Here is a 22542-nt window from a genome sequence, read left to right as displayed (position 1 = left end):
ACAGAATAACAACAATATAAGAAATATAGGCAATACGAAAAAGGATGGAGAAAAGGATGTAAGGTATACTAATATCCAACTGACACAAGCCCTACATCCGTAGCCGATCAGTAGCCTCCTAAGACTAACTCCTAAATGGCTAATGTTACTCTAGTGCACTTTAGTAATACTCACAGACTTCCCCCTAACCTACAACTTTAATGCTTGACCTCCACAATTCCCTGTCAAGGGCCATGTCCTCAAAAATCCTAAGTCGTGCTAGGTCCTGCCTAATCACCTCCCCCCAATACTTCTTAGGTCTCCCTATACCTCTCTTCATGCCCACCACAGCCAGTCGCTCACACCTCCTCACTGGCGCATCAGTGCTCCTCCTCTGAATGTGTCCGAACCATCTGAGTCTTGCTTCCCGCATCTTGTCCTCCATGGGGGCCACGCCCACCTTATCTCGAATAACTTCATTCCTAATCTTGTCCATCCTTGTATGCCTGCACATCCACATCAGCATCCTCATCTCTGCTACTCATCTTCTAGATGTGTGAATTTTTAACCGGCCAACACTCGGTCCCATACAACATAGCAGGCCTAACCACTGCTCTGTAAAACTTACCTTTTAGTAACGGTGGCACTTTCTTGTCACACAAGACTCCCATTGCTAACCTCCACTTCATCCACCCTACCCCTATACAATGTGTGACATCCTCGTCGATCTCCCCGGTCCCCTGAATAACTGACCCAAGGTACTTAAAACTACCCCTCTTAGGGATGACTTGTGAGTCGAGCCTTACTTCCAGTCCTGCTTCCGTCGGCTCGGCCCCAAATTTACACTCGAGGTATTCCGTCTTCGTCCTGCTCAGCCTGAAACCTTTAGACTCAAGGGTGTGTCTCCAAACCTCTAGCCTCTCGTTGACGCCACGTCGTGTATCATCTATTAGGACTATGTCATTAGCAAATAACATGCACCATGGCACCTCCCCTTGAATATGATGCGTTATGGCATCCATCACCAGGGCAAATAGGAAAGGGCTGAACGTAGACCCTTGATGCAATCCCGTAACAACCGGAAAATGGTCGAAGTCGCCTCCTACTGTCCTAATTCGAGTCTTAGCTCCATCATACATATCTTTAATCACCCTAATGTAGTCAACCGGGACCCCTTTAACCTCTAGGCATCTCCATAGGACCTCCCTAAGAACCCCGTCGTACGCTTTCTCTAGATCAATAAACACCATGTGGATATCCTTCTTCTTATCCCTGTATTGTTCCATCATCCTCCTAATAAGGTGGATAGCTTTTGTGGTAGATTGCCCTGGCATGAATTCGAACTGGTTATCTGAAATAGACACCGTCCTTCGCACTCTCATTTCTACCACTCTCTCCCAGACTTTCATGGTGTGACTCAGTAATTTGATACCCCTATAGTTGTTACAGCTCTGAACATCGCCTTTGTTCTTATACAGCGGAACCATTGTACTCCACCTCTACTCTTCAGGCATCTTATTAGTCTTGAATATAACATTAAACAACCCAGTAAGCCATTCCAAGCCTGCTCTACCCACACACCTCCAAAGTTTAACTAGAATTTCGTCTGGCCCGGTAGCTCTGCCCCTCCTCATCTTACGCATTGCCTCCATGATCTTATCTACCTCAATGTCCCCACCATAACTTAGTTCATGTGGGCTGTTGGCACTCCTCAATTCACCTAGCACAATATCCTGATCCCCTTCTTCATTTAGAAGTTTATGAAAGTAGGTCTGCCATCTCCTCTTAATCTGGTCATCCCCCATCAATACTTTGTCATCATCATCTTTTATGCACATCACTTGGTCCAGATCTCGAGCTGACCTCTCTCTCACCTTAGCTAGTCGGAATAACTTCTTCTCCCCTCCTTTGTTCCCTAGTTCCTCATACAGACGAGCATAAGCTGCTGTCTTAGCCTCCATTACTGCCATCTTCGCCTCCCTCCTAGCTACCTTATATCTCTCACTGTTCGCTCTCCTCTCCTCCTCTCCAAAGCTCCATACCAACCGCAGGTAAGCCGCCTTCTTCGCTTCCACTTTATCTTGGACAACTGCATTCCACCACCAGTCTCCTTTGTGGCCACCGGTGCAGCCCGAAGATATCCCTAACACCTCTCTTGCCGCCTTCCTTATACAATCAGCCGTCGTCGACCACATAGTGTTTGCGTCCCCACTACTTCTCCAAGCCGCCATTGCTGATAGCCTTCCTTCCAACTCCTGAGCTTTATCCTTAGTAAAGGCGCCCCACCTAATCCTCGGACGGCCTCGTACTGACCTCTTCTTCCTCCTTATCCTAATACCAATGTCCATCACCAAAAGCCTATGTTGTGTTGCTAGGGTCTCACCTGGGATAACTTTGCAATCCTCACACAACCTTTTGTCGCATCTCCTGAGGAGGAGATAGTCAATCTGAGTCTTCGCCGCCGAACTTCTATAAGTAACCAAATGTTCATCCCGCTTCGGAAAACTTGAGTTCGCAATCACTAGATCGAATGCCTTGGAAAAGTCCAACAGAGAAGTGCCTCATCCGTTCCGCTCCCCGACACCATAGCCGTCATGCACCTCAGTATAACCAACTGCCGACAACCCAATATGACCATTGAAATCTCCTCCTACGAATAATCTCTCCGAAGGCGGAATACTACGAACGATGTCATCCAACCCCTCCCAAAAACGCCTTTTAATCTCCTCATCCAGGCCTACTTGCGGTGCGTACGCGCTAATGACATTTAAAGTACACTCACCCACCACCAATTTAATAGTCATTAGTCTATCATTCACCCGTCTGACCTCTACAATCGACTCTCGAAGATGGTTATCTACCAGGATACCCACTTCATTCTTACCCCTCAGGACTCCAGAGTACCATAACTTATACCCATCCACGTTTTTCGCCCTCGATCCAACCCACCTAGTCTCCTGGACACACGCTATATTAATCTTCTTCTTCTGAAGTATCTTCGCCAACTCTATAGACTTACTCGTTAGCGAACCTATGTTTCATGACCCGATTCTCAACCTATAGGCTCTCTTTCCCCCCTCTACCTCCCCTACCACCCGTCTTACACCTTGACCCCGGCCCCCCACTCTGTCCCACCCGAGGACATGCCCTTAATCTATCATCCCAGATTGCAGCCACTACACCTACGACAAATCTCAAGAAGACTCACTAGTGCACACGAATCAAAGTAGAAGGAAACAAGTGACTACAAGTACACTAGTAGAATGATTGAACTATTGCGAACCAAAGTAACATCAATTTAGCTAACACCAAAAGGGAAACAGTAGAAAAAGAGGTACCAACTCCCGAGAACCAAACCTGTATTGATTTGTTGTACTTGATGTAGTTGTACACTCACGCACCGCTTCCCACCGCCCGTTGTGGACGCTCGTCATGGTTGCTCTCCTTTTCTAGTGCTCGTGCTTCCAACTTGTCTCCACAACTTCGAGAATTTTCCTGAAAACACAAAAAATACCACGACCCGAAAACCAAAAAGGGCTGTCACCGCTACCACTGGTGACACCCAAATGAAAAAATTGAAAAAATTGAACTTTTCAAGACCCAATATGGCAAAGATTTGAACTTTGGAGCAAAACCAAGAAATGGGAAATTCCTACCCAAATTGGCTAAAAGATTCAAGACCCAAAATGAAAAAGAACAATAACCCAATATAGGGAAAAATCTGAACTTTCAAGACCCAATATGGAAAAACTTCTGGACTTTGGATAAAAATCAAGAAATGGGAAAATGGGAAATATATGAATGAAGCAAAAGAGGAGACGCGTTGATGAAATTAAGTAAATTTAAGTTTTCAAGAATGCAGCAGAAGAAAAAGGTGTAGTAGGGACAAGAGTCAATTCCTTGCTTACTATATGAAATGAGTAATACCTTAAAAATCGAAGTAAAACATAGAAAGACTAACAATAACAATAAGCACTAGTCCTGAATGGCTCAAATCATTTCAGATTCACAACAATCAGGTGGTCAAAGTTTTCAGATCTGTACTTTAAGAGACAAATATGAAAAATGGAAAATCTAAACAAAACGGCAGATCTAGTTCAGCATAATGATACCCAAATCGATAAATTAAGCCTAATAAATACAAAATATGCATAAAACCCACAGATTAAACCTAAAACTTTACCTGAAAAAACCAAATATGAATAAAACCCACAAATAAATTGAAAATTTACCTGGAAAAAATCGATAAAACAAGATCTTTTGGGGTGAAAGGTTTCTAGAGAGAGAGTCTTTAGCGGTCAATAAACAGGGTCCTCTGTACGTTGGTTAATTTTGATTCCAAAAGTTGAATTCTTGACTGTTCCTTACAACTCGTTGGCTATTGAAATTTTTCTTGATGTAAAAACTGGTTAATGTTACACTTGTCCATATCAATGCAATTTGTGCGTTTAAGATGGATACTGGTTCTTCAAAAACTTCAGCTTTTAGTGCTGAAGTTTTTAGAAATGAATTAAATAATTTCAGCATCTTTTGCTGAAGTTTTTGAAAAAGCTTATCCAGGACAAAAAAACTTCAGCTTATTTAGTGCTGAAGTTTTTATAAATGAACTAAATAACTTCAACATCTTCTGTTGAAGTTTTTAAAAAAGCTTAATGACAAAACTAATGAATCCAGGCCAAAAAAAAACTCCAGCTTATTTAGTGCAGTTACAAACAAAAACTTCAGCAAATAGAGAACAAAACTTCAGCTACTACGCTTAAGTTCAGCAATTACAAGCAAAAACTTCAGCACACTTGGTTCAGCACACTTGCTACTTCATGCTCGTCTACTGGAATGCTTAAGTTTTGCGTGATTGCCTTTGCAACTTCAGCCACGTATGTTGAAGTTACGCGAAAAAGTGGATACACTTGTAATTTTTTTTTTTTTTGCAAAACGGACACAAGTTAAAACGTGACCTAAAAACGGGTATAGATACAAATGCCCCATTGTGAATGGACCTCTTGACCTAACGTATCTCACACATGATAATGAGGGGCGATCCCAGGGCGGCTCTAAGGTAAGGCAATAAAGCCCTTGCCTTAGGTCCCAAATATTCAGGGCCCAAATTATAAAATACTATATTAATATTATATATGATATATAATTTATACAAATATTATTAACAAAAAAATTCAGATTGAGGTTCCCATTGAGTGAGTAAATAATGACAAAGTTTCTCTCCTATTAAATTAAATAGTATATATTTATCTTCTCATCAATTCTTAAAAAAAAAAATCTTTTCTTTATGACACTCTTTCTTCTCTTTATGTTTTGATAACCTCATCATGTGTTTGGGTTTTTACCACTAGACCAAAGTCATGTCGGTTTCTTTTGTATCTCATTATTATATGATTTTACGAAGATTTAAGGGTCTTTTAATATATTTTTACTTTAATTAGGCCACAAAATTCGTTAAGCTGCCCCCGAGCGTATTTAGTCGACAGTATAGAGGCTATGGGTTTCGTTGTATTTCTACCCAAAAAATTATTTAATATGCTCAAATAATAAATTGTAAACTCATTAAATTAGATGAGATGTGGTAGAATTGCGAATCTGAACATATAACGTTTAATCCACCTCTAATGATAATGACACATATTATGATTAATCTCAAATGACACGACAGTAATGCATTGTTAAAGCGTCTATATGAAACCAAAAGAATCCTTTTTCATATTTTTTTTTCTCTTCAGGTAATTAAGAACTTCTTTATCTTTAAAACGGAGGATTAAGACAAAAGAAGGTATTAAACCCTGGTGATTGGCTCACCAACATCAAATAACAACATTGACACTACAATCTCGACGAATCACCTGCTATTTTTATTTATTTTAATATCAGTAGTGTCTGAATCAATTTACAAGCATCTCACATGTTAATTTATTATTATTACAATGGGATTAGCCAATCAGTGTTACATGAGAAAAAGGGTCAAAAATGAAATTTGGAAATCGTATTCCATTAAGTCCACGCAACTCTGCACCTTGAATTTATTAAACACTGCCCACCCTCTCCTTATGAAATTGGAGAATCACTTTTAAGCTAATGCCCATAAGAATCTCCCTCATTGATTTCAAGATATCCATCTTCTTAGGCAAAATCCAGCACAGAGTTTCTTCTTCTTCTTCTTATCTTATATATATTGTCGACATTGAAGTCACCACTCTAATCAAGAATTAAATGAGACCTTACCCTCACCCACACCCACTCTTGATAAAACCTTATTTGCACTAGGTGTTTACATTGATGATTAAGTAATAAATTGAGGTGAGACTATATATTAATGAACTATGATTTGGTGATAACTACTGTAAAAACATGTGTCATGTATTCATTGGTTGGTGTAAACACCATTTGCAGATAAATTTTTACCCCTCACCAAGTCCCAAGTTTTTCTCTTTACAAGTTAATATTGCAATATAGACTTTCACTAAAAAGGAACATTATTAACTAAAGGTGCTAATATAAGTATAAGTAGAAGCAAAAGATTGATCCAGGAAGACACCTTTGCTAGTGAAATATAAATTTGAAAAATAAGGAAGAAAAGAGAAAGGTCAGAGGCTACTGTATTAAAAGACCAAGATAGTCTAAAAACTCCAACAACATCCAATAAAGATTACTACTATAAGTTAACAGTAAAAGATGAATTTATAAAAAGCACAGACGACACAATGGTCCGGTTAAGTATGCTATCGTTTTGGTCGGCAAGCGCCCATACCAGAGGTCCAGATCACATCAGTAAAATCAACAATTGCAGCAATGACTGACCTACAGCCTACAGGTTCTCATTTACCATATAGGAGTAGCAATTATGACTTTTTTCATGATTTACTAATTATTACTATGATAATTACTTCACAAAAAACATGTTTCATATGCTTGGACTAAGGCCCCTTCCTTTTTTCTCTTTTTATTTTATCGGATAAAAGATGTGATGTTTCGAGATCTAAAGATTTTTTTTCCTTTCTATGACATTAGTATTCCAACTGTCTTGCACGCACCTAGACTAATATACAAGCAACCTGCTAGAGCGGTAGGTTGGAGCAGCTAAGCTCACACCTAGTGTTTTAGCTAAAATTCAAACTTAGGATCTCCAAATGATTACACCTATCCTCAACAACTCAGCCATCTCCTTTTAGCCTCGGAGCATTCCTAGAATTAATATGGCATTGGACCAAGGAGAGATTAGAGCTTTCTATAGGACTGAACATTGAATCCTTTGGCATGTAGAAAGTGCTTCTAAACAAACTGAAGCAAACGACCGTCCAATTGATACTAAACCACTTGCCCAATGCTACAGTCTAACGCACACGCAAGTATACACGATCGTCAACTAATAAAGTGATTAGAAGTCGGATGTCAAATCCACAAGGACTTGTTATCAACTATTTGTTAAGTTAGACTATCCTAGTTATCTAAATCATAATTAAACTTAGAAGTGTTTGACTCTAAACTATTTAAAATAAAGGGAAAACAAATAGTGAACTCTGAACAAAGGAAGAGCAAACTTTTTTTATGTTATCAATGTAATGAAAACGGTCTAGGATTATGTGCTATCTAACAATCCTATTGTATTCTTCTATTGAATTGATTGCTTAATTTATCTGGCTTATTGGTTGGCAGGGTTAATATTGCTCATAAGAATCTATCGAATTCTTACTCACCTATTCAAGCTAATCTAACACCTATATGTCTATAGAGTTAGAATTAACAAGAATTCATTCATAATTCCTATATAATAATCAAGCAAGGCAACTAGCATACGTATATCCTAATTGCGAATCCATTCCCCAATACCCAAGTTCAAGAACTTGCTCCACTCAATCTTATGTGCAATCAAGAATTCTCACTTTCGAGTTCAACTCTAGATTCATAGATATTATTCAATTAGTGATCAAGCAATCAAATAATTAAGTGCAAGATTGAATAAATAAATTAATATGATAAATTAAAATCAATATTTGAATAACAATAGTCATGAATGAACCATAATCCTAGAACGTAAAGTTTAGCTCCACATAAACATGGTAGCCAAACGATAAATTATCCAAAAAAATATATAAAATTACTAAGTGTGGTGGAAGAAAAATAAAATTTGATGAACTTCAGCCTCCATGACGGCTCCTTTCTCTCCAAAATCGAATTCCCCCTAAAAATTGAGTTCAGGAACTATTTATAGGTGTAGATTCGAAGTATCCAAGTCCAAAATCAACCAGAAAATCGGACAGGGCATCTCACAAGGCCTGGTCTAAAGCTAGGAAATAACCTAGCAAGACAAGACCTGGTCTTGGGAGGTGATGGGCCTCGCTAGGCGAGGTGGGAGGCGAGATAGACCTCACCTCTTGCCAAGTGGGGCGAGATCTGGGGCCTAGTCCCCTCCATGCCTTGCGCTGATTTTCCTTTCATGCTCTTTCTTTGTATTTTCAATATCATTGTGTGCAACCTTCATTCCACTTTGCGATCAAATGGTCTTACACATAAAATCAACTCAATTAAGTTCAAACGTCTGCACAATGTAAGGTAAGTAAAATACTAAAAATATCTAATTATAGCAAACATCACCTAAAATTCTACATAATATTAGTCCATAATCAAAAGAGCACAGCATTAAATGATACTATTCACTAGAAATTAGTAATTAAGTTGAGAAACAGCAAAAGTTTCCCAAATATCAGTTCTTAGATAATTCGATGCAACATAGTACCAGCATACTTTTGCTACTTATGGGTACCATAGATTGTAATTACCCCCAGAGTATAAACATAATACAAGACCCTAAACCATTCATCAACCGAGTATTAAGGGCGAGAGGGAGGACACTAAGAACAAATTCAGGAAGTAACATGTCTTATTATATATCATGCAGAAAGCGATTAGTGTTTTAAAATGTGTTTTTTAGACGAGCCATGGGGCAAGGCATATCAAAAACCTGCTGAGGCGTACTAGCGGGGTATAAGCCTTAACATTCCGGGTTTTCACCTAGGCGTAACTCTCAACTCTGGGTTTAAGCCCGAGAACTTTTTAAAATTTGAGCCAAAATTATTTAATAATTTTTTTTAACTTAAGTATTTAAAAGTTAATACTTAGTACATTTTCAAACAAAACTCTTAAAAATTAAAGTTTTTTTCTAATTGTTTATCATAATTTCATAATCTTTTCTCTCTGGCGTTTACTAAACAAATACATTTTAGCCAAAGTGCAAACTAAAAGCAAAGAGTTTTGTCCTTCAATTCTTAATCTGCTTCTATGGTTGCATTTTCCTTCTTTATGCTTTATTTTTATTTTTATTTTGTATTCTTTAATTTATTCTTTTCAAATTAATTTTTGATTTTAGAATTTCTTTTGGTCTCTAATTTAGATATTATTTTGATGACTCTATTTTGGTTATTTATATTATACAATGTGTATTTTTAATTTATTATCTAATTTTATATTTTTAAACAAATAAATTTATTTTATTATTACTAGAATATTATTTTTATACCTCTAAGTTTGTTCTACATAGTCATGTTATAGGTGTAGTGCATCTATATATCTTTTGTTTTTCAAGAAAAAAATATATTCTTTTGTATGGTTCATGCTAGCATGTTTATATGTACACACATTTTTCTACTAATTTTATAATTTTCTTGAATTTGTTTACATTTTTAATGTATTTTGATTATATATTTATTGTATTAATTTATAAAAATATTAAAAATAAAATACTCGATACTGTTGGCCAAAACACGATACTGATATCAGCGACAAACTCTCTCTCCAAACGCTCACTACCAACGGTAACATAAGACGATCTCAACAGCGACTAGTTCAGTCGTCGGCGACCACCCTCCGCCCAGGTAAGTCCCCTCGCCCCTCTCTCCTCCCCATCATCCAACACCCCCCTCTCTCTTTCTCCGCCCATCTCTCTCACCCCGCCTCTCCTCCTTTCCCGTCTTGTCTTCTCCCCCTCTTACCCCGGCGAGACACAGATCAGTCGCTGGCGAGTGGGAACAACCACAGTCAGGTTTCCGACCTGGTTGTAGTGCCGTGGTGACACACAAACCAGACCCGTCTTCAAGCCAGAGGTGCGGATTCTTTTCCGGCGAGGTCAAGCTATTTTCAGGTGGCTTTGGGCGGCGAGCGAGACGGGCACGTGCAAATAGTGAAGAACAACCCAAGTATTAGCAAGGAACGACAGGAGTTGGACGCGAACGAGCTAGGTGGACGCAATATAGTCGAGTATACTAAGACAATTCCTAGGTTATACTCACGGGAATTGGTACCTCCCGTTTGGCTATTTCCCTCTATTGTGTTAGTAAAATTGTTGTCATTTTAGTTCTTATTAGTTTAGTCACCGTATTAGGGCGCTTGCAGTGACATTTTGTCTTATTCTAGTTTGTTCTGTGGTGTCTGTTAGTGATTCCCCCTAGTCCGCCGGAGTTATAGTGGCTGTAGTCTGGGATGGTCGAGTGAGTTCATGTCCTCGGGGCGTGCGGGGGGTGGGTCGGGAGGTAGGGCGGGGGCTAGGAGGTGGGTTGGGATGCAAGGGAGGTAAAGGGAACAAGGGTGTCCATCGGTTGAGAATTGGGTCATGGAACGTAGGTTCATTGACAGGTAAATCTATAGAGCTGGCGAAGATCCTCAAGAAGAGGAGGGTCAATATAGCGTGTGTCCAGAAGACAAGGTGGGCAGGGTCGAGTGTGAGGGATGCAGATGGGTATAAACTTTGGAACTTTGGAACCCAGAAGGGTAAGAATAGAGTGGGTATATTGGTGGATAGGGAACTTAGAGAGTTTGTTGTTGAGGTTAGACGAGTGAATGATAGATTGATGATTATTAAGTCGGTGGTTGGTCAGTGCACCATAAACGTCGTTAGTGCCTATGCGCCACATATGGGCCTAGATGAGGAGGTTAAACGGCGCTTTTGGGATGGGTTGGATGAGATTATACGTCAGGTACCACCTACTGAGAAGTTATTCATAGGAGGGGATTTCAATAGCCATATTGGGTCGACCGCAGGTGTGTATGACGAAGTGCGTGGAGGCTTCAGTTTTGGGGAGAGGAACCGAGGAGGAACCACGTTACTGGACATTTCTAAGGCTTTTGGGTTGGTGGTGGCTAACTCTTGCTTTCCGAAGAGGGAGGAGCATTTGGTTACTTTTCAAAATGCGGTGGCGAAGATTCAGATTGACTATCTCCTCCTTAGGAGGCGCGACAGATGCTTGTGCAAGGATTGCAAGGTGATTCCAGGTGAGATACTCGTGACGCGACATAGGCTCTTGGTGATGGACATTGGTATTATGGTGAAGAGGAGGAAAATGTCTGCTCGAGGAAGACCGAGAATCAGGTGGGGAGCCTTAACTAAGGACAAAGCTCAAGAGTTGGAAGGGCGGTTGTCGGTTATGAGAGCTTGGAGGAGCAGTGGTGACGCGAACTCTATGTGGTCAACTACATCAAACTGTATAAGAGAGGCTGCGAGAGAGGTGTTAGGGTTTTGACGGGCGTCTCCGGCAGGCACAAAGGAGACTGGTGGTGGAATGAAGGGGTACAAGGTAAAGTGGAAGCGAAAAAGCAGGCGTACCAGAGCATAGGTGAGGGGGAGAGGCGAGCGTGCATGGAGAGGTATAAGGTAGCTAGAAAGGAAGCGAAGTTGGCGGTCACGGAGGCTAAGACTGCGGCTTATAGTCGTATGTATGAGGAACTAGGGGAAAAGGAGGGGAGAATAAGTTATTTAGGCTGGCCAAGCTAAGAGAGGGGAAAGCTCGGGATTTAGACCGAGTGAGATGCATCAAGGACGACGATGGTAGAGTGTTGTTGGAAGCTTCTTAATGAAGTAGGGGATCGGGATATTGTGCTCGGTGAATTGTAGCATTCCGAGAGTCACAATGACTCTGGGTACTGCAGGCACATCAAGGTTGAGGAGGTCGTGGGAGCTATGAGTAAGATGAGTAGGGGCAAAACGACCGGGCCTGACGAGATTCCGGTAGAATTTTGGAAGTGTGTGGGGAAAACAGGTTTGGAGTGGTTGACTAGGTTGTTGAATGTTATTTTTAAGGCGAAGAGGATGCAAGATAAGTGGAGGTGGAGTACGATGGTCTCATTGTATAAGAACAAAGGTGATATCCAGAGTTGTAACAATTATAGGGGTATCAAATTACTGAGTCATACTATAAAAGTATGGGAGAGGGTGGTTGAAGCAAGGTTGAGGATGACGGTGTCCGTCTCCGACAACCAATTTGGTTTCATGCTGGGTCGTTCTACTACAGAAGCTATACACCTTGTTAGGAGGTTGGTTGAACAGTACAGAGATAAGAAGAAAGATCTGAACATGGTGTTTATTGACCTAGAAAAAGTGTATGACAAGGTTCCTAGAGAAGTTCTTTGGAGAAGCTTGAAGGCAAAAGGTGTGTCGGTTCCCTACATTATGGCGATTAAGAACATGTATGATGGGGTAAAGACTCGGGTTAGGACAGTAGGAGGCGACTCTGAGGATTTTCCGGTTGTTATGGCGTTATACCAAGGTTCTGCGCTCAGTCCGTTCCTATTCGCCCTGGTGATGGACGCGTTAACACATCACATTCAAGGGGATGTGCCATGGTGCATGCTCTTCGCCGATGACATAGTTCTGATTGATGAGTCGCGAACCGGTGTTAACGAGAGACTGGAGGTTTGGAGACAAGCTCTTGAATCTAAGGGTTTCAAGCTTAGCAGGACAAAGACGGAATACCTGGAGTGAAAGTTTAGCGTTGAGCAGAGGGAAGTGGGCGTGGATGTGAGGCTTGAATCACAGGTCATCCCGAGTAGAGACAGCTTTAAGTACCTTGGGTCGGTTATCCAGGGGGGAAGGGAGATCGACGAGGATGTTACACACCGTATCGGGGTAGGATGGATGAAGTGGAAGGTAGCATTTGGAGTATTGTGTGACAAAATGTCACGACCCAATTTAGGATTGTGACCGGCGCTTAGCAGCAAGTGCTCCCAAGTAAGCCTCATTGGTAATTTTACAAAAAATCGGATAGAGTTTCCCCTATTTTTGGACCATCCCAAAAAAAATGTCCTGTCTCATATCAGTAACCAAACACCCTAATAGCAATTCAAACAATCGACAACTTATTAATTAACCAAAATAGTCTTCACTATTACTAGTCAACCCACTAACAACCAGAAATACTAATTTATCTCCGACTTTGATAATAAAGAACGATACTCAACATAAGACTAATAGCAAAATAATACTCATGACACTAAAAGAATGACTAGGGAACAACTCTAAGAATTCAAAAAAAAAGACCATAACAATTGAAAAAATATTCGCTCATGCGAACAAGTGCGAGGCTCACCAAGAATTCTCAACCTGTGCGCTCTACTTAACGAAATCCTCGCCTGCGTCAACTGCTGTCTCTGTAAAAAAAAATTAGCGGGGAATGAGTCGCTAGCTCAGTGAGTAATAATACTTAACCACAACCATTTTTATTTGGGGACAAGTCAGAAAACATGCTAGTATTTCAAACAGATAACATCAAAATGCCCTTTCAGAAACAATAAAAAATTTCAGTCTCATCATGCTTTTCTTGTAGTATAATACCACTAACAGTTCAGTAATAAGTTCGGTAACCACTGTATAATATCAATATTCACATTGGGAGGTTTCAATGAACGGATCATGTAATCGGTATAACTGTGGACTTCTTCGCAAGAAGTCAAATATAACGGTAGTCCCTACTCGAGGGAAGTCGGTAACAGTATGCTAGTTCTACCTTCCCACTAGCGAGGGCTATAACGGTAATCTGTAATTACAAGGTGCACCAGGTCTAACGAACCCACCGTTAGCTACGGGATCCTTCAATGTCTACTCTCATTTATACTTGTCTCTGTAATCCGTATATACTCGTAGAAAATACTTTAAAACAATATAGGGCATTTCGGTTCTTATCAAATCATATAATTTCTTTTCGATAACAGTATATTCAAGTAACAGTAAAACAGATAGTGACAACGAAAATATTTAATACCACGATATTCATCTCAAATAACTATTTCGGTATCATATCGAATAAAAGACTTGTCCCACATGCAACTTAAAATAATCGGTAACATTCATATTAAAAATCATGTGTAAATCATGCAAGTTATGAAAACACAAATTGCGGTAAGATTACTACTCATAATACTCAGGCCGAAATACCAACTGCTTCACCTCAAGTAACTCGTACAAATGCCTCCAATCAATCTATAATTACATAATATCGATCTCATGTTAATTTTCTTATTTAGGCTAATTCATAGCTATTTTAGAATACCCAACCCTCGAGGTTTCATGTTTGACTCTTATTTTGCCTAGAATAATTCTTATTGGTATTTAATTTTGTATACCTTGTAAAACCCTTCAAATATATGAACTGAGATAAAAAGAATTACTAGAAGAAAAGAACCCAGATGAGAAATTCGAGTGTTACCCGTAAAGACCAATGCGTATTTAAGATTTCTCAAGATTTGGTTCCAGCCTTTTTTTTCTTCTTCTTCTCTTCCTTTTGAAACTCCTTTTCTGCATTTTTCTGAAGCAGACCGTATTCGTTTTTCTGAAGCAGACTTATTTCCCCCCTTTCTCTCTTTCGTTGCTCTTTATGTGCTTTTGGTTACATATGGGCTTGGCCCTTTGTTGTAAACCCCTATTTCTTTTCCCTTTTTTTTGGATTTGTTTTGTTTTGCCTTTTTTTATAGTTATTTTCTTATTATTATTATTATTATTACACCCTTATTTAAAGATATAGGGTATTACATCCTCTCCACCTTATGAAATTTGATCCCCGAATTTAACTCAAGTACGTAGTTGTAGACTGAAACAAATGGGGGTACTTGACTCGCATAGTGTCTTCTATTTCCCAAGTAGCTTCTTCAACTGTATGATTTCTCCATAAGGCTTTCACGAACACGATTTCTCTTGACCGCAGTTTTCTTATTTGTCTATCAACAATAGCCATTGGCTCCTCCTCGTAAGACAACTTCTCATCGAGTGGTATAGTCGGTGCTTCAATCACCTGAGATGAGTCTGATATACATTTTCTTAGCATTGAAACGTGAAACACTGGATGAATAAAGGACAACTCAGGAGGAAGTGCCAAACGATAAGCCACCGCTCCCACTCGGTCTAATATCTCATACGGTCCTATAAACCTAGGGCTCAACTTGCCTCTTTTCCCAAACCGCATCATACCTTTCATAGGGGAGACTCGTAGGAATACTTTGTCCCCAATTGTGAACACTAAACCTCTTCTTCTCTTATCAGCATAAGACTTTTGTCTACTTTGAGCTGCAAGTAATCTCTGTCTGATCAACTGGACCTTGTCCATAACTTCTTGTACTAGGTCGGGTCCCAATAAGTTAGTCTCACCAGCTTCAAACCATCTGATAGGAGAACGACATCTTCTATCATATAATGCTTCGTACGGTGCCATTTGAATACTGGACTGGAAGTTATTGTTGTAAGCAAATTCAGCTAATGGTAGATAAGTGTCCCAACTACCTCCAAACTCAAGAATGCAAGCTCTCAACATATCCTCCAAGATCTGAATAGTACATTCAGACTGCCCGTTTGTCTGTGGATGAAATGCAGTACTAAGATCTACTCGTGTACCCAATGCTTCTTGAAAAGATTTCCAAAAGCGTGAAGTGAACTGTGACCCTCTATCAGAGATGATGGATACTGGAACTTCGTGAAGTCGGACAATTTCGTTCATAAATATCTGTGCATACTTGACTCCACCATATGTAGTCTTTACCGGCAAAAAGTGTGTTGATTTCATCAGTCGATCTACAATCACCCATACCGAGTCATAACCTCTAAGAGTTCGTGGTAGCCCGGTGACAAAATCCATAGTAATTCTTTCTCATTTCCACTCTGGAATCTCAATTTGTTGTAGTAGTCCTGCGGGTTGTTGATGCTCAGCCTTGCCCTGCTGACAAGTTAAACAACTAGAAACAAAGTTAGCAACATCTTTCTTCATACCTTCCCACCAATAAAATTGCTTCAGGTCATGGTACATTTTAGTGGATCCAGGATGTATAGTGTATTTAGTGTTGTGAGCTTCTTTAAGAATAGCATGTCTCAACCCATCTACGTCTGCTACACATAGCCTGTCACCCATTCGAAGAACACCATCACTTTCAACAATCATATCCTTGCTTTTACCAGCTAATGCCACATCTCTATATTTGCATAATCGTTCATCCTTATATTGGGTGGCCTTAATGCGCTCAACTAATGAAGACTTAGCCTGAGCACAAGCCAACAATGCTTCTGAATTTCCGATACTAAATCTGATACCTGTATCTTCTAGTCTCTGAATATCTCTGGTCTATAGTCTCTTTCCAGGGGCTATATGTGTCAAACTCCCCATAGATTTTCTACTCAATGCATCGGCCACCACATTGCTTTTCCAGGATGATACAAAATAGAACAATCATAGTCTTTGAGTAATTCCATTCAACGACGCTGCCGAAGATTTAGATCTCTCTGCTGAAAGATATACTTCAGACTTTTATGGTTGGTATAAATCTCACAAGTTTCGCCGTATAGATAATGTCTCCAAATTTTTAGAGCAAATACCACTGCAGCCATCTCCAAATCATGTGTAAGATAGTTTTGCTCGTGCTTTTTCAATTGTCTCGAAGCATAAGCTATAACACGACCATTTTGCATGAGAACGCATCCTAATCCCACCCTCGAGGCATCGCAGAATACTGTAAATCCTCCAGGACCTGATGGTAAGGCTAATATTGGTGCAGTTGTCAGACACGTTTTGAGTTTCTGAAAGTTTTGCTCACATTCCTCCGTCGACTGAAACTTTGCATTTTTCTGTGTTAGCTTGGTCAGCGGCGATGCTTTTCTGGAGAAATCCTGCACAAAACGCCTGTAATAGCCTGCTAAGCCTAAAAATGCTGCGAATCTCTGTCGGAGAAGTAGGTCTGGGCCATTTCTACACAGCTTCAGTCTTCTTAGGATCTACCATAATTCCATCTTTGGATACAACATGCCCCAAAAATGTTACCGAGTCTAGCCAGAATTCACACTTCGAGAACTTAGCATAAAGCCGATGTTCTCGCAATGTCTGCAACACAGTCCTGAGATGATTCTCGTGTTCTACTTGGCTACGAGAATATATCAGGATATCATCAATAAATACTATTACAAAGCTATCCAAGAACGGCTTGAACACTCTATTTATTAAATCCATGAATACAGCTGGAGCATTTGTCAGTCCTAAAGGCATCACAAGAAACTCATAGTGCTCGTATCGAGTTCTGAAAGCAGTCTTAGAAATATCTTCATCTTTGATTCTAAGTTGATGATAACCAGAACGGAGGTCAATATTTGAAAAGTGGACAGCTCCTCGTAACTGATCAAACAGGTCTCCTATACGAGGCAAAGGATATTTATTGTGTATTGTTATCTTGTTCAACTGCCTGTAGTCAATGCACATTCTCATGGATCCGTCTTTCTTCCTTACGAATAGTACTGGTGCACCCCATGGTGATACACTAGGTCTAATAAAACCCTTATCTAACAAATCTTGTAACTGTTGCTTTAGCTCCCTCAACTCTGCTGGTGCCATTCGATATGGGGGTATCGATATGGGTTGTGTGTCAGGTAGCAAATCAATACCAAAGTCTATTTCTCGTATTGGAGGCAATCCTCGTAAATCCTCAGGAAATACATTAGAAAGTTCTCTCACTACTGGTACATTCTCTATACTAACTGTTTCCTTTCTTGTATCATTTACAATAGCTAATAGACCCAAACAACCTTTCTTCAGAAGTCGTTGAGCCTTCATAAAAGATACAATTTTATAAGTCTCTGGAACCTGACTCCCTCTTAGAATAAAACTAGGTTCATTTGGTATCTCAAACTTAACTATCTTTGCATGACAATCGACTATAGCATAGCAAGAAGATAACCAATCCATTCCCATCAGCATGTCAAAGTCAATCATATCAAGTACAATAAGGTCAGCTAAAGTATCTCTACCCTCGACCCGAATCTGACAAGCACGATACACGTATTCAGCTAATAGAGACTCTCCAACAGGAGTAGCAACTAGAAAAGGATCATTCAATAGCTCGGGTTGTCTACTAAATATCAAAGCAAAGTACGAGGACGCATAAGAGTGAGTAGATCCCGGATCAATCAACGCAAGTGCATCAAATGAACAGACAGAAAGAATACCTGTAACCACAGCATTCGAGGCCTGAGCATCCTGTCTTGTAAATGCAAAAACTCTCGTCTGACCTCTACCAACATTGTCTTGTCCTTGATTCACAGTAGCACGGTCTCCAGCACCTCGACCTCTATTTCATGTATCTGTAGCACCTGAAGTATCACGAGTAGTCTGAGTCGGTGCAGCTGACTGAATAGAAGTCTGGTTAAAATTTCTCGGAGGCTGAGGGCAATCCCTCAAGTGATGTCCCAACTGGCCACACCGAAAGCACTCTCTAGTTAGAACACGACATTGGCCCGAATGTGATCTACCACAAGTCTAGCAGACTGGAGTAGTGGCATATATCTGCCCAGAATTACGATGTCCAGAAGATGATGGTCTCCTATTACCTTGTCTGTAATGTGGTCTGTATGTGGACTGTGAAGACATGTGTGTTCCTGTCTGAGAAGCATGTTGTTGTTGTTGTCCTTGATTTTCCGCTCTTCTATTTTCACTAAAACCACCACTGAAAGCCCCTCCTGTCTTGGCCTTCTTACGTAAATCACTAGTTGTACGCTCCTCACGCCCCTTGTTTTCAATCTTTCTAGCAAGGTCGACTACATCAAAGTAGGATAAAGTCTTCATTTGTGGGGCTACTGCAGTGTATATACGACCAACCAATCCATCAACAAACCTCTGAACTCGAGTTTCTTCGGTAGGCACTAAGTGAAGAGCATATATAGCCAGCTTACAGAACTTAGTATTATATGTTGACACATCCATATCACGAGTCTGAACCAATCTCTCAAAGTCTCTAGCATATTGTTGCATCAGACTGTCTGGAAGAAAATGATTCTTGAACAACTTAGTGAACTCGTCCCATGTCAGTGGTGCTGCTCCTGCTGGCCTTCCTAGCAATACAGTTTCATACCATGTGTTGGTCATATCCTCTAGTTTGTATGTTGCGAGCTCCACGACTCTCTCACTAGAACATCCAAGAGCACGTAATGCCTTGAGTGTCCCATCCAAGAAACCTTGAGGATCTGCTGAATTATCGGAACCTGTGAATTTTGGTGATTTCAATTTCAGGAACTCGTGTAGGGATACTTCTTTATTCCCAAAAGGCTGAGTCTGTGCAGGTGCTTGTGTCTGTAAAGTAGCCTGAGGAGTTGAACTTCCGCCCTGAGTAGGCACCAATGCCTCTAACACATTCTATAGCCTTGCTACTGCATCTGCAGGTAAGACAACAGTAGGTACAACAGTTGGTACTGGTGGTGGAGCGTTTTGAACTCCCTGCTCTTGCACTTGATCTGGCATAACAGCTTGGGTTTGACCCATGTTCCCAACTTGAGATTGAGGAGCAGTCTGTCTTCTAGTTTGATGAACCCCAATTTGACCGCCACCCCGGGTAGCATCACGTCCAGCACCACGTCCAGCAGATGAAGGTGTGCGTGTCCAAGCCATCTGCAAAAGAAATATTGCAAAGTCAATCTCAAGTTATCTCAACGCACGATCAAAGAATGAAAGAAGGGAAAACTTTCCTAAATGACCAGTAGCCTCGAGATCATATGTATGGGCGCCTACATGCCCATGAACAAGACTCTACTAAACATTGCTCTATGACTCGGGACTTAAAGCCTAAGCTCTGATACCAACTTGTCACGACCCAATTTAGGATTGTGGCCGGCGCTTAGGAGCAAGTGCTCCTAAGTAAGCCTCATCGGTAATTTTACAGAAAATCGGACAAGATTTCCCCTGTTTTTGGACCATCTCAAAAAAAAATCCTGTCTCAAATCAGCAACCAAACACCCTAATAGCAATTCAAACAATCCATAATTTATTAATTAACCAAAATAGTCTTCACTATTACTAGTCAACCCACTAACAACCAGAAATACTAATTTATCTCCGACTTTGATAATAAAGAACGATACTCGACATAAGACTAATAGAAAAATAATACACATGACACTAAAAGGATGACTAGGGAGCGACTCTAAGAATTCAAAAAAAAAAGACCATAACAATTAATAAAAATATTCGCCCACGCAAACAAGTGCGAGGCTCACCAAGAATTCTCAACCAATGCGCTCTACTTAACGAAATCCTCGCCTACGTCAACTGTTGTCTCTGTAAAAAAAAATAGCGGGGAATGAGTCGCTAGCTCAGTGAGTAATAACACTTAACCACAACCGTTTTTATTTGGGGACAAGTCAGAAAACATGCTAGTATCTCAAACAGATAACATCAAAATGCCCTTTCAGAAACAATAAAAAATTTCAGTCTAATCATGCTTTTCTTGTAGTATAATACCACTAACAGTTCAGTAATAAGTTCGGTAACCACTGTATAATATCAATATTCACATTGGGAGGTTTTAATGAACGAATCATGTAATCGGTATAACTGTGGACTTCTTCGCAAGAAGTCAAATATAACGGTAGTCCCTACTCGAGGGAAGTCGGTAACAGTATGCTAGTTCTACCTTCCCACTAGCGAGGGCTATAACGGTAATCTGTAATTACAAGGTGCACCAGGTCTAACGAACCCGTCGTTAGCTACGGGATCCTTCAATGTCTACTCTCATTTATACTTGTCTCTGTAATTCGTATATACTCGTAGAAAATACTTTAAAACAATATAGGGCATTTCGGTTCTTATCAAATCATATAATTTCTTTTTGATAACAGTAAATTCAAGTAACAGTAAAACAGATCTAGTGACAACGAAAATATTTAATACCACGATATTCATCTCAAATAACTATTTCGGTATTATATCGAGTAAAAGACTTGTCTCACATGCAACTTAAAATAATCGGTAACATATTCATATTAAAAATCATGTGTAAATCATGCAAGTTATGAAAACACAAATTGCGGTAAGATTACTACTCACAGTACTGGTGCCGAAATACCAACTGCTTCACCTCAAGCAACTCGTACAAATTCCTCCAATCAATCTATAATTACATAATATCGATCTCATGTTAATTTTCTTATTTAGGCTAATTCATAGCTATTTTAGAATACCCAACCCTCGAGGTTTCATGTTTGACTCTTATTTTGCCTAGAATAATTCTTATTGGTATTTAATTTTGTATACCTTGTGAAACCCTTCAAATATATGAACTGAGATAAAAAGAATTACTAGAAGAAAAGAACCCAGATGAAAAATTCGAGTGTTACCCGTAAAGACCAATGCGTATTTAAGATTTCTCAAGATTTGGTTCCAGCCTTTTTCTTCTTCTCCTTTTGAAACCCCTTTTCTGCATTTTTCTGAAGCGGACCTTATTTCCCCTTTCTCTCTTTCGTTTGCTCTTTATTTGCTTTTGGTTACATATGGGCTTGGCCCTTTATTGTAAACCCCTATTTCTTTTTCCTTTTTTTTTTGTATTTGCTTTGTTTTGCCTTTTTTTATAGTTAGTTTCTTCTTCTTCTTATTATTATTATAATGGCCAATATTTTTATTTTAATTTTTCTTATTCTGATTGGTGGAGGTTAGCATTTGGAGTATTGTGTGACAAGAGAGTGCCACTGATACTCAAAGGTAAGTTCTATAAAGCGGTGGTTAGGCCGACCATGATGTATGGGGCTGAGTGTTGGCCGATTAAGAAATCACATATCCAGAAGATGAAGGTAGCAGAAATGAGGATGTTGAGGTGAATGTGCGGACATAGTAGGATGGATAAGATTAGGAATGATGATATTCGAGAGAAAGTGTGCGTGGCTCCCATTGATGACAAGATGCGAGAAGCAAGGCTCAGGTGGTTCGGGCACGTTCAGAGGAGAAGCCCAGATGCTCTGGTAAGGAGGTGCGAACGGCTGGTTGTGGAGGGCTCGAGAAGAGGTAGAGGGCGGCCTAAGAAGTATTGGGGGGAGGTGATTAGGCAGGATATGGCGATGCTTCAGATTTCCGAGGACATGGTACTTGATAGGAACATGTGGAGGTCGAGTATTAGGGTTGTAGGCTAGGAGGTAGTTGAGTCTTGCCTTATGCCATAACTGTGGTAGACTATATATATATATATATTATTTCTGTGGTGTTACTAATATTATCTTCTTTTTCGGAAACAGCCTCTCTACTCCTTCGAGGTAGGGGTAAGGTCTGCGTACACACTACCCTCCCCAGACCCCACTAGTGGGATTTCACTGGGTTATTGTTGTTGTAAAAATAAAATACTCATGGGGCTTACGCCCATCACCCCAAAGCTTTCGCCTCGCACCATGTGAGATAAAATGTCCCGCCTCTCGCCCACGCCTGTTAAAACTCTGGAAAGCATTTACATTGAATCTGTTACCTAGCAGTACCCCAACTGTTTACATTTACACCTTATCTAGTCTAGTAG

General features: G+C 40.1%; 2 protein-coding genes across 2 annotated transcripts; both read right to left on the bottom strand.

Annotated features, from left to right (window-relative positions):
* Positions 1 to 13093: 13093 nt before the first annotated feature.
* LOC142181764 (uncharacterized) lies at positions 13094 to 19392 on the bottom strand. Its single transcript, XM_075255278.1, has 2 exons — positions 18224 to 19392; positions 13094 to 13401 (listed from the first exon to the last, which is right to left on the bottom strand). The coding sequence occupies exon 1, from the start codon at positions 19137 to 19139 to the stop codon at positions 18534 to 18536; it is 606 nt and encodes a 201-aa protein (XP_075111379.1). The 5' UTR covers positions 19140 to 19392; the 3' UTR covers positions 13094 to 13401; positions 18224 to 18533.
* On the bottom strand, positions 14814 to 15350 carry LOC142182030 (uncharacterized). Its single transcript, XM_075255873.1, has one exon. It carries the CDS (start codon positions 15348 to 15350, stop codon positions 14814 to 14816), a length of 537 nt encoding a protein of 178 aa, XP_075111974.1.
* Positions 19393 to 22542: the final 3150 nt, after the last annotated feature.

The sequence above is a fragment of the Nicotiana tabacum genome, chromosome 6 (assembly GCF_000715075.1).
Source record: "Nicotiana tabacum cultivar K326 chromosome 6, ASM71507v2, whole genome shotgun sequence".
Lineage (NCBI taxonomy): Eukaryota > Viridiplantae > Streptophyta > Magnoliopsida > Solanales > Solanaceae > Nicotiana > Nicotiana tabacum.
This window is presented reverse-complemented; position numbering and strand designations above follow the sequence as displayed.

Coding starts and splice junctions, on each gene's coding strand:
- LOC142182030 (XM_075255873.1), bottom strand. CDS start 15,350: ATGGACAAGGTCCAGTTGATCAGACAGAGATTACTTGCAGCTCAAAGT.
- LOC142181764 (XM_075255278.1), bottom strand. CDS start 19,139: ATGACCAACACATGGTATGAAACTGTATTGCTAGGAAGGCCAGCAGGA.